The 15,647-nt window shown below is 36.2% G+C and overlaps 1 protein-coding gene across 3 annotated transcripts in view; it reads right to left on the bottom strand.

The window, feature by feature from the left end:
- otud5a (OTU deubiquitinase 5a) overlaps positions 1 to 15,647 on the bottom strand; it is a 173,421-nt gene that overhangs the window by 108,120 nt on the left and 49,654 nt on the right. For 2 of the 3 annotated variants that reach the window (XM_051933500.1, XM_028813334.2), the window contains exon 2: positions 11,211 to 11,304. In XM_051933500.1, the coding sequence (XP_051789460.1) occupies positions 11,211 to 11,304 (94 nt within the window). The remainder of the gene's footprint in view (positions 1 to 11,210; positions 11,305 to 15,647) is intronic. The other variant, XM_028813335.2, reaches the window with a different exon arrangement.

The raw sequence follows: 15,647 nt of genomic DNA, 5'->3' as shown, positions 1-15,647 counted from the left end.
TCACTACCTATGTCAGCAAAAAGCCTGTTTTAATTTCAAGGATGTTTAAAAAAGCTTGTCTTTAAAGCTTGCATAACCTTAGGACATGGGATAAGTCGTCAGGACAGCGGAGAGAACAATTGGTTGTATCCTCCCCACTCTGGAACAAATCTACACCTCCCGATGTCGCAAAAAAGCAATAGACATTTCACAGGATTCATCACATCCCGGTCATTGCCTCTTCTAGCATTTGCCATCGGGCAAGAGATACAGAGCAATGAAAACCAGGACAAACCACCTTAAAAACAGCTTTTATCCCAAAGCAATCATGGCCCTGAACTCAGAATAAAACTGCTCCATATCATTCTCCCAATGTGCAATATAGACCTTAAGTCAACAAGTGCAATTTGTATATTTTGTAAAGTACTTTTATTACTATTTGGTTTGTTATTATTTTCTCTCTTCTTGTCTTTTTAACTCTTATTTCTCACACTGAGTCGACTGCACCTTCAATTTCGTTGTTCCTTTGTAAAAGTGACAATGACAATAAAGATCTATCTATCTAAGGAATGCCTGCCATTCAATGAATTACCAACTAAATGCTTCATTATTTTCTCAGATATCTAAATGAGTTTACTTTGATCTTTACTTACATCAACTAAATCAGGAAAACCTATATGCTATAAAATCACTTCAGAGTGGGAAAGCAGCAGGCCCCGATGGATACCCTGCTGAATTTTATAAGAAATTCTCCACTCAGCTAGCTTCCCTCTTATTAGCAACATTTACAGAAGCTAGAGACAATAAAATTCTACCTCAAACTTTTCGCCAAGCATTAATCATCATCTTTCCTAAACAAAACAAGGACTTATTACAATGTGCATCATACAGACCAATTTCACTTCTGAATAATGATGTTAAGATACTCTCCAAAGTCCTAGCTAGAAGGATGGAGAAACTGCTGCCTTCGGTAATATCACAAGATCAAACAGGATTTATTAAAGGCCAACAGTTAGCTTCCAATCTTCGATGCCTGTTTAATATAATATATTCACCCGCAAACTCAAACACCCCAGAGATATTATTATCGTTGGATGCAGAAAAAGCATTTGATATGATTGAATGGAACTACATTTTCACTACATTGGAGAAATTTGGGTTTGGCCTGAACATTTGTGCATGGATCAAACTACTGTATACCAATCCATAAGCTTCAGTTTGTATTAACATTAATTCAGACTACTGTAAACTAGAACATGGTACCAGACAAGGATGCCCCTTAAAACCACTGCTTTTTGCAATTGCCATTGAGCCACTGGCAGTTCACTGTAGAGATGCTTATGAGATAAAGGGGATTATCAGAGAAGGACTTGAACAGAAAATTTCTCTATATGCAGATGATATGGTACTGTATATATCAGATCCACAAAATACTGTGCCTGCAGTCCTAACAGCACTTACAGAATTTCAAAAGATTTCTGGTCTCAGAATTAATTTGACTAAAAGTGTGCTCTTTCCAGTGAATTCTCAAGCACCCAATGTTAGATTAGACAGCTTCCCTTTTATCATTACAGATCAGTTTAAATACCTAGGGGTAAACATTACAAGTAGACATAAAGCTCTCTATCAACAAAATTTTGCTGTCTGTATGGAAAAAATTAAGCAAGACTTGCATAGATGGTCAACCCTTCATCTCACCTAGCTGGAAGAATTAACTTCGTTAAGATGAATATCCTTCATAAGCTTCTCTTTTTATTTCAAAACATTCCAATATACATCAATAAATATTTTTTTAAGAAATCAGATTCAAACATAACCTCATTTATTTGGAAATCAAAACATCCACGTATCCACGTAATTTTATTACTGGGCAGCAAATATACAAGCTATAAAAACCTGGACATGGACACAAACAGATGAACATACACAGGCTTGGTCGGCAATAGAAATAAAATCCTGCAGTACATCTATGTATTCTTTGCTTTGTACATGAATAAATGCAAGTTAACGCCAATATACTAACAACCCAAAGCATTTTAAGATAAAGAAGCTTTTATCTGTGGCACCTCTGCCGAGAACCACCTTTTTCCACCCTCTCAAACATATGCAGTTATTAATGTCTGGAAAACATTTGGGATTAAATCACTTAAGAGATCTGTACATAGACAACGTCTTTGCATCCTGCAAACAATTACATTCCAAATTTAACTTCCCAGCAAGACATTTCTTTTACTACCTTCAAATCAGAAACTTTGTTAAACAGAACCTGCCCAATTTTCCTCACCTTTCACCTACATCTATGCCGGAAAATATATTGATCAGTCTTTGAGGACTCCGACAGCATTTCTGTAATATATAAAAACATTTTACAGTCCCTCCCTTTCAAAGATCCAAGAGGACAGTGGAAAAGGATCTCTCCCTCAATATTTCAGAAAAGGAGTGGAAAATAGCAATGCAGAGAATCCACTCGAGCTCCATATGCACAAAGCATACAATTATTGAACTCAAAATTATATATCAAGCACATCTATCTCATTTAAAATTGTCCAAAATGTTTCCAGGGCAAGATCCAACCTGTGAACGTTGCAATCAAGTTCCAGCCTCACTGGGCCACATGTTCTGGACCTGCACCAAATTAACATCATTCTGGACCAAAATCTTTAAATGCCTATCGGACAGCCTTGGTGTCACACTCCTTAACCCATTAACAGCTGTGTTTGGTGTACTCCCAGATAGGCTTAAAGTGGAGAAGGACAAACAAACTGTAATTACCTTTATTACACTATTGGCACGTAGACTCATCTTGCTCAACTGGAAGAATCCTGGCTCTCCTATTCTAAGTCAGTAGGTAACTGATGTTATATACTATTTGAAACTGGAAAAAATCAATTGCTCACTTAGAGGATCTGTGCAGAACTTTTTCAAAACCCGGCAGGATCTAATCAATAACATTTTACAATAAGCTTTTAAAGCACTGAGGAAGCAGATTCTCTTCACCTTTTTCTTTTTTTTCTCCATTTATCATTATTCACTTATTAATTCATCTGCTTACTTATTTTTACTAGCTTTAAGTTTTACTCTGTTGGCTTAGCTCTCTTTCAGGGGTGGGGATTGATTTGTTTTCGATCTTTTGTTTGTAAAAATTGATTTATTTGTATGGAATGTTGTGTGATTTTAATAAAATCAAAAAAAAAAAGTGAGCTTCATTCTGAGTTCTAGCTATACTACAAATGTTTAATACATGAAAAGACGTTTCATACAATTTAAATGAACCCAGCATTATTGTGAATTCCTTGGTTCTCTGAAAAAGCAGAAGGAAAAAAAACATTAATTTGTTAGTTTGTTTTACTTCTGTTTTGTAAAATGTTTACTGCTTCTCTTGCATTCAAATTTAAGGTATAGACAATGATTAATTAGTACACCTCCTTTTGAAAAATTGAGTACAAACCGTGAACTAAAAATTGTGAAAAAATAATGCAGAATATGGGATCCTGAATTTTCTTGTAAGATACTAGAATGTCAAGAGATATGCAAGCAGCGAAAGAAATTTAGGAGGTGATTTTTGCTGTCTGAAATCCAAGGATGTATTAGGAGAAATTTTAAAATATACAAGTAACATTTTACCTCATCTGAACAGTAAAGCAACTTACGTAGTATCATCAATACCAGAAAAATTACAAATAAGGAAGTTTATAGATTCAACTTATCTTGTTGCTTTAATTAAAAAAATCTAAAATATAAGCAGTTGTACATTGATCCAATCAAAGGAAAACATGTTTCATCAAAGTCAGTAGTGCTTAAAGTGTTTTAAACTGTGGAAAAAAATGCAAAAGTCAAAGATACAGTGCCTAAAGCCAACAGTCTCTTTTTGGCATAATTACAAATTGTAATTGCCAACTTTATCCTAATAAATACTAAATACTAAAATTATAATCTCATTTGGCTGGATATGCATTCCAAAACAATCCCTAGACCATGAAGACTAACAACACTGATGTAGCAGAAGTGGCACTGGCTACCTGGATTTAAAGGACTGCAATGGTCAAAGGTGGACTCTCGAAGAAGTCACCAAAACCAGAAGTTGGTTGGAACAAAAACCAGCAGCCACAGTGTGTCTCCAGGATAAAGTCTGGAAAGCACTGGACTAAATGATCTGCACAAGATCTGCATGGTGGAACTTTAAATAACCACCAAATTTCTGAAGTAGTAGTTAGTTGTTAATTCTAAACATTATGTTCAAACACAAGGTAAATATTATCATCAGTCCATATTAGAATGTACAGGTTACCTTATAAAATAAAGTTGTGCTTTAAAGCCAGACCTTCTTGGTTAAACATTATGATCACTGAAGTAGTAATATTTTCAGATCTGTCCAAATGTATACTGTGCATCTCTTAAAAGTAAACAACACATTATTTTAATATAATGTCAAAGCTTTGCCATTGTATATTTGGGCAGTTCAGGTCCTCATTTGACTTGCATAAGAAAAGCATTCAAATGAACATTCGACTACACTGTTCTGTGGGGTTAATGCACTGTGCCAACTTCCTCAAAAGGGAATTTTCAGATTTTAATAGGAATAGAGATATGTGTCAGTAGATAGAGACATGCTGTACCTTTGTGATGGATAGAACTGTAGCACTTAATATGATAACAGCAATTTATATGCATGATAAAGGGTAAGAATTTTTTTTCTCTCTCCCATGGCAATTTTTGCCTTCACTGACTAAAGAACAAGGACATTTTACAAACCAATAGGGCATTTTGCAAAATATACAAAATAATGTTTTACCTTATCAGAGTAGCTAAAGCGACTTCTTTAATGACATCAAAACAGAAACAAAATATTATAGCTCTCACTTGTTACTATTCATGAATCCTATTGGTGGACTGAAAATCTTCTCCACATGCCCACGCAAGACCAATGAAACACTACAGGTAATCTTCAGTGCCTACAAGAAAGCCAGATGGTGTGCTCCGTGGCAGTAGATTTATATTTGTTACTCATGCATGTACGTTCATTTTGTAGCATGAATGCCTGGCATCAGCCTGGCTGTTATAAATAAATATGCAAGTTTGTGTGTGTGCATATACAGCAATTCAAAAGAAAATCATTTTGGTCTGATACAATTAGAAATGACTCAAGAACATATTGTTTTGGTGGGTTCCAAAGTTACAAAATGTAATGGTACTAACTTTTTTACAGTATCAGAAGCACTGAGAAAGTTGGTACTGCACTTGTGCGTGAATGCAAGTAGACAAATTACCCCAGAATGCACAATAATGCAGGAGAAAAACAGTTAAAAACTACATTTAAAAACGACAACTGTGCAGATGCCACCAACAAACGTTGCAAAGAAATAGATCATTTCTGGAAATTTCAGCACCTGTTTGAAGGAATTGTTTATAATATTTTATATATATATATATATATATATATATATATATATATATATATAAAACACACACAGGCTCACATTATTGCCACTTTTACCTCATTATGGAATTAGTTCAGTTTCAGAAACAGACTTGTGCGTGCCTTGACAGTGAATAAGAGGAGATGAAAAGAAAACAAGATTAATCACTTTTAATATTGTACTTCACAGTCTAAATGAATTCATTCATTCATTCTCTTACTGTAATTAGCACAACCATTAATTTCCTAATCAGTGTGTACAGCTCAGGGTCATGGCAGAGGAAGACCTCACATACTTCCACAGATACTCATAAAGGGAAGTGGCATTTACATTGAGGCAAGACTAAAACAGTGTGGCCATCTGGTTTGTCTACATTGGTGATGGAAGGTGTAGCTACATTTGTTAATATCAAAATAAATTTATTTAGTGTTTCAATGCTTCTAAGGACAAGGCACATCTTATTAAATCTCATTATCTTATTATCCCCCTGTTAAAACAACATATACTATGTTAAAAGAGATGCGTAATCACCAAGACATGCAGTTAGTAAGACAAGCAAAACAGCACATGGTTAAATAAATATCTACCTATGCTAAATTTGTGCCATTCTTTTTGGTATGAAGACAAACTAAAAGTTCATTAGTATAACCATTAAATTAAATTAAAAAAATGAATATATTTGATGGGACACTGAAGAATGTTACACTGACAGGTATTAATTTACTGAGTACAGGTAATTAACAGACCAAGAAATTTTCCAATTCTTCATGTATGCACAGGCATAAAGAATAAAAAAGTCTCTTACATGAGAAGCCTTAAAAACACCAAAACAAAAGCAGTTTAACAGACTTTGCACGGCCAAAAATTCAGGCAAAATGGGTCACAACCCATAGTTTATGAACCTATGCTTTAAAGAGTTTAAGTGAAAACCTCAGGAATCATCTTGAAGTTCACTAATTCAAGAGTACACATATATTCCCTATGTTGAAATCCCCACCACCCCAAGATTATAAAACCTTTAATAATTTTAATAATTTTTTTTTTTTAATAATTTTTTGCATTTATATAGCGCTTTTCTCACTACTCAAAGCGCTTAGCAATTGCAGGTTAAGGGCCTTGCTTAAGGGCCCAACAGAGCAGAGTCCATATTGGCATTTACGGGATTCGAACCGGCAACCTTCCGATTGCCAGTGCAACTCCCTAGCCTCGGAGCCACCACTCCGCCCACTTTATTTGTTGTTACACTGGGGATCCCATCTTTACCACAAATTAAAATTCAAGCCTTGCATTGTATTTTCACATTTATGAATGCCAATATTTCTTTACTTAAATGATAACTGGGTAACCTCCTGATAGATATACCAGAATTTTAAAGCTGTAGTTACTGTTAGTATTTATATATTTTCTATTGTATTACAGAAAAAGGCACAATTTTGTCAACATCAATAATGGAGGTACATTAATAAAAAAAACATTAAATGGGATATCTGTTTTTGTCATGGTATCATGTATCGTAAAATTTCACTGGTATTGGTTTTGAATACTGCGGTGGGTTGGCACCCTGCCCAGGATTGTTTCCTGCCTTGTGCCCTGTGTTGGCTGGGATTGGCTCCAGCAGACCCCCTTGACCCTGTGTTCGGACTCAGCGGGTTGGACAATGGATGGATGGATGGTTTTGAATACAAACATTCTGGTACTGTGACATCCCTAAATACAAAGAACTTCTGTAAAAAAACAAATTTCCCCCTGGGGACAAATAAAGTTCTCATTACCTATCTATCCATCCGTCCGTCCGTCCTTCCAAAAAAATTAAATCATTACTAAATTTACATAAAACTTTGGGGGCATTTTCTGATCCTGCCTTTGTGTTTTGAGAGCAAAGCTCTTTAATCTAGAGGAATTTTTGTCCTCTGCCCCAGATTATTTTCGATGTGACATACAATTTTTTTTAAAACTAATGCTGATTTTGTCATCTGAGGATGTCAGATAACATGACTAGATATCACAGGAGATGACAAATTAGATGACTTAGTAATGACTTTCCAATACAGATTCACATTTCCAAAATATCACAAGCTTGCACCTTTTTTCTGGTAGTCAAAAATGTGCTACCTGACACAGCCATGTACTGAGTTCAGCCATAACCTTTGCTTTTTTACCCCGCGCTTCTTTTTCATTCTGTCATGGTACAGCAAGCTGCAAAGTTGTTGGATGGGGTCATTGGGGATGTCAAACTACATGACTAATACGCATACTGCAACTGCTCAACACACAAAGATTATGTGAATTAAGTCTGCTATTTAAAATTGGTGGAAAAATCAACAAGCCACCAGAAAGACAGCATTATGAAGTAAGACATTTCACCAATGTCATTTTATCAATTCAAAATGAGGCGATTGAACCCTGTTAGAACCAGCATAACTGACAGCACCAAACTGTTTTCTATTAGCTATCTACATGAGATAAGATACTTGCTGAAGAGATGATGATAGACTGAATTTCTTCATTTGCATTACAAGCAATCTACTTCCAGGTAACAGGCAGAGCACTACTCAAAATTTAGCAAGGGAAGAAAACATTGAATGATTAAATTTGTAAGTTTTAAACATAGGGAAAAAAATGGAATTTTTAAACTGAATGCAGTAAAAATGTACACAATCTTTTTCTCCCTCACTGCTATTCCATTAGTTTGCAAATAAACAAATCAAACTAATGGGTGGCACCAGTAACTTCAGATTTATTTTCTCTTTATACCAGACAGAATTAGCATCTCCCTAGCCATACGAACTTTACTATGCAGACACTTTACATAGGCATGAGTAAGTCATTTTTTGTGCTCAATTTAGGGCCAACCAAAGGACCACTCTTGAAATAAATGCTAATTTTTATTGTACTTTGAGAATGCACAAATTCCTAAGTGTCTCCTTTCACAGAACCCAGTATTCATTCTAATGAATTTACTGTATTTGATGGCTTAGCACATAAATGAAAATTTCAACAAGCAGAACATTCCATCTTTGTTTCGTACCATAAGCAAACATACGTGTAGACCTATTACAGCAGTCAGTGACATCGAAAAGACTTTCTCATAAATTACCTAATAAGCGCACTCTCCTGTTTCACTCAACAACTGTCTCAGAGGAGACAAAAATACAACAAAAACAGATGTTGTGCACCAACAACAAACGATTCACATTTGACCTTCAAAGCATGGCTAAACCATAATTGCAATTAATTTTCTAGTGTAACTGGGTAACATTTGTCAATCAAACCTTACACAATTCAAATCATAATCAGAAATACACTGATATTAAAAGTCAGGTCACAGCTCATTACTGAAGTCAGAAAATAATTACTAATTAGTTATCAAAGCTAACGTGAAGTTTCACATTTGTCTGTGGATTCAGATATGATTATGATTCTCAAAATACAAACTATGTGAGGCCTGAAATATTGTATCCAAAGCTATTTTTCTTTATTCCTCTCTGTTTAACTGGCTTATTAGCTTTAATTGAATATAAAGTGAACAAAAACTGATGTAAATGAATAACTGTATAACTGCAATTTGTGGGGGTCTTCTTTAAAATCAAAAACAAGTTACAATAGCAATAAAATAGTGTTTGAAGAACTATTTGTGGGAATCACCAGAAAAAGTTTACAAACTTAAAAACGTATACAAACATTCCATGAAAAGTTTATTCAGAAATTCTGTGCATTAACTTTTATGATCCATTTACTAATTGATAATCTTGATTTAGATATCCTCTTTAAAAAACAATTTCAGGTTTTTAAGTACACACCACAGCATAAATAGCTGCATGATACAGGGTGAGCCAAAAAAGAAGTACCACATTTCAAACGTTTGTTCTACAAAAACGCTACAAGATAAAATAAATTTCATTACAACACAAGAAAGGGTACACAAAATAGATTTTTTTCACTTTGTTTTTAAAATGAGGTCATCAAGGTGGTTTCCATCATTACTGATACACTCTTTGAGACTTGTTCTGCCATTTCAAGGAAAATGCAGCGATTTTTTGGTGAATAGCGTCCTTGAGGGTTTCAAGGTTTTGAAGTCAGTGTGTATATACCTTTGACTTGAGATAGCCCCACAAGAAGAAATTGCACAGAGTGAGATCAGGCGAACGTGATGGCCATCCGACATTGCCGCACAGTCAGATCAGCTTCCCCGGAAACATCTCTCACAAAACTTGAGCTGTTGCTCCATCCTGTTGAAACCAGGCATCCACCACATCCATTTCTTCATGTTGGGCCTGCAACAAGTTCAATGTAATGTTCTGAAGTGACAGTGGCCGTTGCTGCCTACTCCTCAAAAAAAGTAAGGGCCTACCTACACTGCCAAATTCTACAACGCCACACCAAACTGTAACACACTGTGCAGGGGTCTCTGATGAAGTTCACGAGGGTTGGTTTTAGCCCAATAGCGAAAGCTTTGCTTATTTATAAAACCATATGCCTCATCACTGCACATGACAATGGCATCTCGAACAATTTGCAGAATGTTCACGCACAACTCTCTACGGCTCTCCCAGTGAGTTCCTGCACTACCACCATTTTGTATGGATGGAAATTAAGGTCCTCATACAGAATCCTCCTCAAATACGTGTTGGAAATGCCTAAAGCAGAAGCATGTTTGTGCGCTGAATGTCTAGGAGACTGAAAAATTGATGTCCTTACAGCTTGGATGTTTTCAGGAGATCGTATAGTACGAGGATGGCTTGGAGATTTTCAGTTTAATGTTGTACCCATGTGTCTAAATTTAGCCACCCACTGAAGAATTGTTTTCTGATTTGGGACATCACCATTATGAGGAATGCTAAAGTGCATTTGGAAGGCGCGTTATGTAGTGATGATGGATTCGCTGTTTTAGAAAAACACTTTGATAGCGAAAGCACTGTATGCGGCGGACCAAGGCATGTTGCGGACTGAAAACTACAAGGGATCGCCTATCAAAGGACCCCCACCCCAACACACTCTGCTGACTCTACCTCACACAATGACCTTCAGAAATGTGGTACTTCATTTTGGCTCACCCTGTATAATAAGCATTTAATTGCATAAAACAAAAGCAGATGTAAGTCTACTCTGTTTAACATACTGTTTTGAGAGACTATGCTCTTTTCTTTCTGTAAACACGCTTTAGACTTAGAAAATTATAAACTCACACATAAATGCACAGATGCTTAAAAAATATTTTCCCAAAGTATGCCAATAGTTATCTCTCCTATTAATAGTACTAGGGTGTTGTACCGTGTTAGCCATTATGAATGTTGAGAAAAGCCAAGTAAAGGAGAAGGGGCCTGAGTTTCCTCGAAAGCTTGCATATTGTAATCTTTTTAGTTAGCCAATAAAAGGTGTCATTTTGCTTGGCTTTTCTCCTATTAATGCAATTCAATCCATATTGTAGAGGTGCTTAAAGCAAAAGAAAAAAAAAAAGTGTTTTTTTTCCATGATCATGCATGCACTTGTACAAGAAAAATCTAGAAAATTCAAGAAATGAAAACCATTTGTAAACTATATTAGATTGTGTAATGAATACAGAAACTAAATCGGCATAAATTTGCATATCTGTACATATGTATGTATATCAGAAACAGGTGGTTCATCGCATGCTCCCAACCAGTTATACTGCTGATGTTGTTTAACTCTAGAACAAAACTATTAACTTTGAAATGAAAACTTAAGCAAGTTCACGAAAGAGCCCATGTTTACACTCTGCTGGGCAATGCTGCCATCTAGTGCCTCACCATATTGTAAACACAATACTGAAGATAACTGAAATGCAAAACATACCAACTGCTCTGAAAAGGCAAGCTCCATCTTCTTTCATTTTTTTAATGACAAATCCCTTCTTTTCTCCCAAAGCTTTCTCGAACCAGTGCTCCTGCTATAAGAGAGAGAAACTGATTAAAATAATGATAGCTCTTTTCAAAAAAGAAAAATGGATGCTACTTTTGTTTAGTGGTAAAATAACTGAGAATTCCATGCCTTTATCTTTCTTTTACAGATTACATGAGACAAAGCTGCATAGATCTAGTTCACAAAATTATATAATCACCTGCAATTTTTACATAACACTATACTTTTCCCATATATTTAACCTTGCTTCTCTTTAAAAACAATGGCAATCACAAAGTCGTTTACTTTTCTCCATACCCATAAAAAGAGGAAAGCATCAAATTTCTAAAAATATCAGAGGCTTTACAAATGAATGCATAAGAAATGTGCCAAAAATCATAAATCACTGATGTAGTCACCTCTTTCTCCTTGCCACATGTATTAGTCCTGTTATTTCAACTTGACAGATCATTGTCAGCAAAGTGATTTTATATTAAAAATATTTTTGTAAGGAAATAATGGTCATTTTTTCCTCTCAGCCTTTTAAATTTAGTCCTTAAACTCCATGCACTTTAGAATTGATTGGAATGTAAACAATATGTGCAAGTTGTGAAGACTACCCAAGTATTTATGAATTGTTTCTGCAACATCATTATTAATCAACAATATTTTACAGGTCATCTTCAACATATATTCAAAATTTCAGACAATGTTCCCAATAATATTCAGTTTATTAACTACACAGCTTAAAAAGTAAAAAGCTCAGTTAATAAAATTCCTCATCAGGTATTTCACAACTAGTGAAACTGCTTTAACAGAAAAGGCAGCCCATAGAGATACTCTGAATTTTACTTTTATGCAGGAACAATTATTGAAAATTGCTTTTTACAATTAAATCAAAGCACAGTATTAGAAGATTTACTTAGCAATGTATTCCTTGTAAGGAGAACTGTGAACGTCCATCCAGTGTGCAACCCATGGGGATTACTTGCCTGCCCTGGTAGCAGTGGTTGCAAGTAGTAACAATAAACTCTAGTGGACAGAAATATAGCCATTAACGTTAAAAGTAAAATACTGTGGTCATTTGGGTTGTACAGTTTATATTTAATACCTTTTCACCTGTGACAAAACACAACAGTAATATTAAAACAAATTTAAGCATTGAACAGTACTATTCTGCCATAATTAATGAAATACACTAAACTATGATAACTGCCAAGAGGGAACACAGAATTGCCTAGTTCTTTTTCAAAGTTTTACTGATTATTTAATAATTTGACACCACCAATAAATGATAAATACAGCACTCTAGCAAGGACAGTCTAGGGGGAAAACAGACCAAATATTCTGTACTCTTTCATATAATACAGCTTTGATCTGGCAAACATTTATTTTTAAAACAATCCCTTGGGCTTTAACTTTTTTTTTTTTTTTTTAAGAAATGTGACTTTATAAAGCACATTGTTTAGATTTTTTTTTAACATAACTGGTTGCTATTTGTTGCACTGTGGCCACATAAATAAATATACACATGCTTCATGGGTCTAAAGTTTGCTTATTAAATAATTATGTAAAACCTGAACCTATTACTGTGGACAAAAATGTGACTCGAGCTATGAGGCAGCAGTACTAACCAAAGTACCACTGAGCTCTGAACAACAAAAGACACAGACAAAATGATAACTACTAGGAAAACAACACAGTACATCAAATGGCCACAAACTAGCAATGAATACTATATATAGTGCATTCGGAAAGTATTCACAGCGCATCACTTTTTCCACATTTTGTTATATTACAGCCTTATTCCAAAATGGATTCATTTTTTTCCTCAGAATTCTACACACAACACCCCATAATGACAATGTGAAAAAAGTTTACTTGAGGTTTTTGCAAATTTATTAAAAATAAAAAAATTGAGAAATCGCATGTACATAAGTATTCACAGCCTTTGCTCAATACTTTGTCGATGCACCTTTGACAGCAATTACAGGCTCAAGTCTTTTTGAATATGATGCCACAAGCTTGGCACACCTATCCTTGGCCAGTTTCGCCCATTCCTCTTTGCAGCACCTCTCAAGCTCCATCAGGTTGGATGGGAAGCGTCGGTGCACAGCCATTTTAAGATCTCTCCAGAGATGTTCAATCGGATTCAAGTTTGGGCTCTGGCTGGGCCACTGTGATGCGCTGTGAATACTTTCCGGATGCACTGTATATCATTGTGCTCACAGAGTGCCATCAGCAGCAGCGGCAGTGGTGTGGGACTGCCTCATCCCGTTTTTTTTTTTTTTAAGTGGCACCTCTTTCTTGTTTCTAATCTATCTCTGCAGATGTTTCATAATTTTTTCTTTCATCAAGAGCATAGAAACACTTTTTTAAAAGTAATACATTTTTTGTTGTTATTATTCCACAGGGTCTTGATGTTTTCTAATTCTGTGAGGGGGAGGGCTCCTTTAAAGTTTGTTTTGACTTGCCACTGTACTGTTTAATTATGTAGGCATTTAGCACAATTAGCCATGTACAATAATAGCTAATGAGTTAGCACATAGAGATCAGCATTAGTTACTACTGCCACCACATGAATAACACTGATCCCTGTACAGTCACATACTAGGGGACTCCGCCCCCTGCTCGCTTTGCTCGCCAACCCCTGGTCTTGGGTAACCCGAAATACATTTGAAAGAGATTACTGTCTGTCTGTCTCGGTAATTGTTACATATGTGGTTATTGCTTGCGGCGCTTTAGAAGCGTGTTGTAGGCGCCTGCACCTTCCATAATATGTCGGGTTTGACTATGCTGTGTAGTGTGGACGTGTAGGGTTCTGTACTCTCTTTGTGTATCTCCGTCAGTGGAGCTCATTCTTTTTGGAGCCGTGCCTGCTGCATTTGAGACACGCGTTGTAGGCGCTTGCGTTCATTGATTTTATCCAGGTAGCTCCGTTAGTCGAGCTGTATCGTTTAGGAGCCGTGACCGTGTCTCCATTTGTTATACATTGTTTACCGTTAGTAATATGGATATTTGCACTTACTGTTTAACACGGAGCATTTTCTGTCATTGTACTGTTAGTAATGCATCACTGTAATGTGATTCACATATGCTTTGTAGTTTGGACGTGTGAGGATGCCGTATGTTTAATACAGAGTGTTCATTTATTCTTATTACCCATCTGGTGTCGAGCCTGTGTTTTCTGTGGTTGTACTGTTAATATTGTATTACTGTAATGTGATTCACATATGTTGTGGAGTCCGGATATTTGGGGCTTTTGTACCATCTCGGGTAATTGCTTGTGGTGTTTTAGACGCGCGTGGACCATACTGTAATGTGCTTAATATTGTATTACTGTAATGTGATTCACATATGTTGTGGAGTCCGGATCTGTGTGGTTTCTGTACTATCTCGTGTTTATGCCTGCGGTGTGTTAGAAACGCGTGGACCATGCTGTGTAGTGTGGATGTTTAGTTCCGAAGCGCGTCGTAGGCGCCTGCGCCTTTCGTACTTTCCCGTGCCTTCCGTACTATCTTTGTGGACCTGTGAGGCCTCCGTAGCCTCCTCCGTTTGACTCTGGGGTGCAGCGCAGAATCCACTTTTTTGTGTGGCTGTGTCGTTAGTCGTTAGCTATGGGCACGTTGTTGCTTCATGTCTTATTTACGTTAGTTGAGCTCTTTCATTTTTGGGCTGTGACTCCTTCATTCGCGGTTTATGAGACGCATGCTGTAGGCGCCTGCGCACTATGTCTCATGGTCCCATCGCCGTGTACCTGCGTCCATATCTGGTTTATTCTCGGTTAGTAATATGGATTTGTAGTCTTCAGCACACCAACTGGCCATGCCGTAAAGCAACTGTCACTGCCTGAGATGCACTACATAACAAGGGGCACAACATGCATAATCAGTAGTTAAGACTCAACATACAATGAATCAATGCAGAAGAAAAAAAGTACTTTAATAATCTACTCATTGTGGACACCTAACGTACCTCTCAAATGAAAATAATGCTATACCCCCCCCACCCCAAAAAAAAACCATGCAGTGTGCAAATCTGGCTGGAGTACAGATTGGGTACTGCGTGCGTGCATGCTGAAGTAGATCAGTCAGTGCCATAAAATGTAAAGTAGAGTTTAAATTTATATTAAATCGATGAAAAGTATTATATAGTACACAGACTTCTAGTCTCAACAGTAAAAGTGGGCACATAAATATCAATACATCATCTAAATTTAATTCTGGGTGAGTTCTTATTAGCTCTTTTGTTTATAATAGTGGTGTCACCCAGTTGTTAGGATTACGATATTTCACAGGTAAAAAGATGCAAGTATGTGTTTAATTTTAATTCTTGGGATTTCAAAAATGCATTTTGTTATAAGATCCATGTAGACCACTACTGTATTAACCT

The sequence above is a fragment of the Erpetoichthys calabaricus genome, chromosome 11 (assembly GCF_900747795.2).
Source record: "Erpetoichthys calabaricus chromosome 11, fErpCal1.3, whole genome shotgun sequence".
Lineage (NCBI taxonomy): Eukaryota > Metazoa > Chordata > Cladistia > Polypteriformes > Polypteridae > Erpetoichthys > Erpetoichthys calabaricus.
Note: the sequence above shows the minus strand (reverse complement) of the source record. Positions and strands in the feature narration are given on the sequence as shown.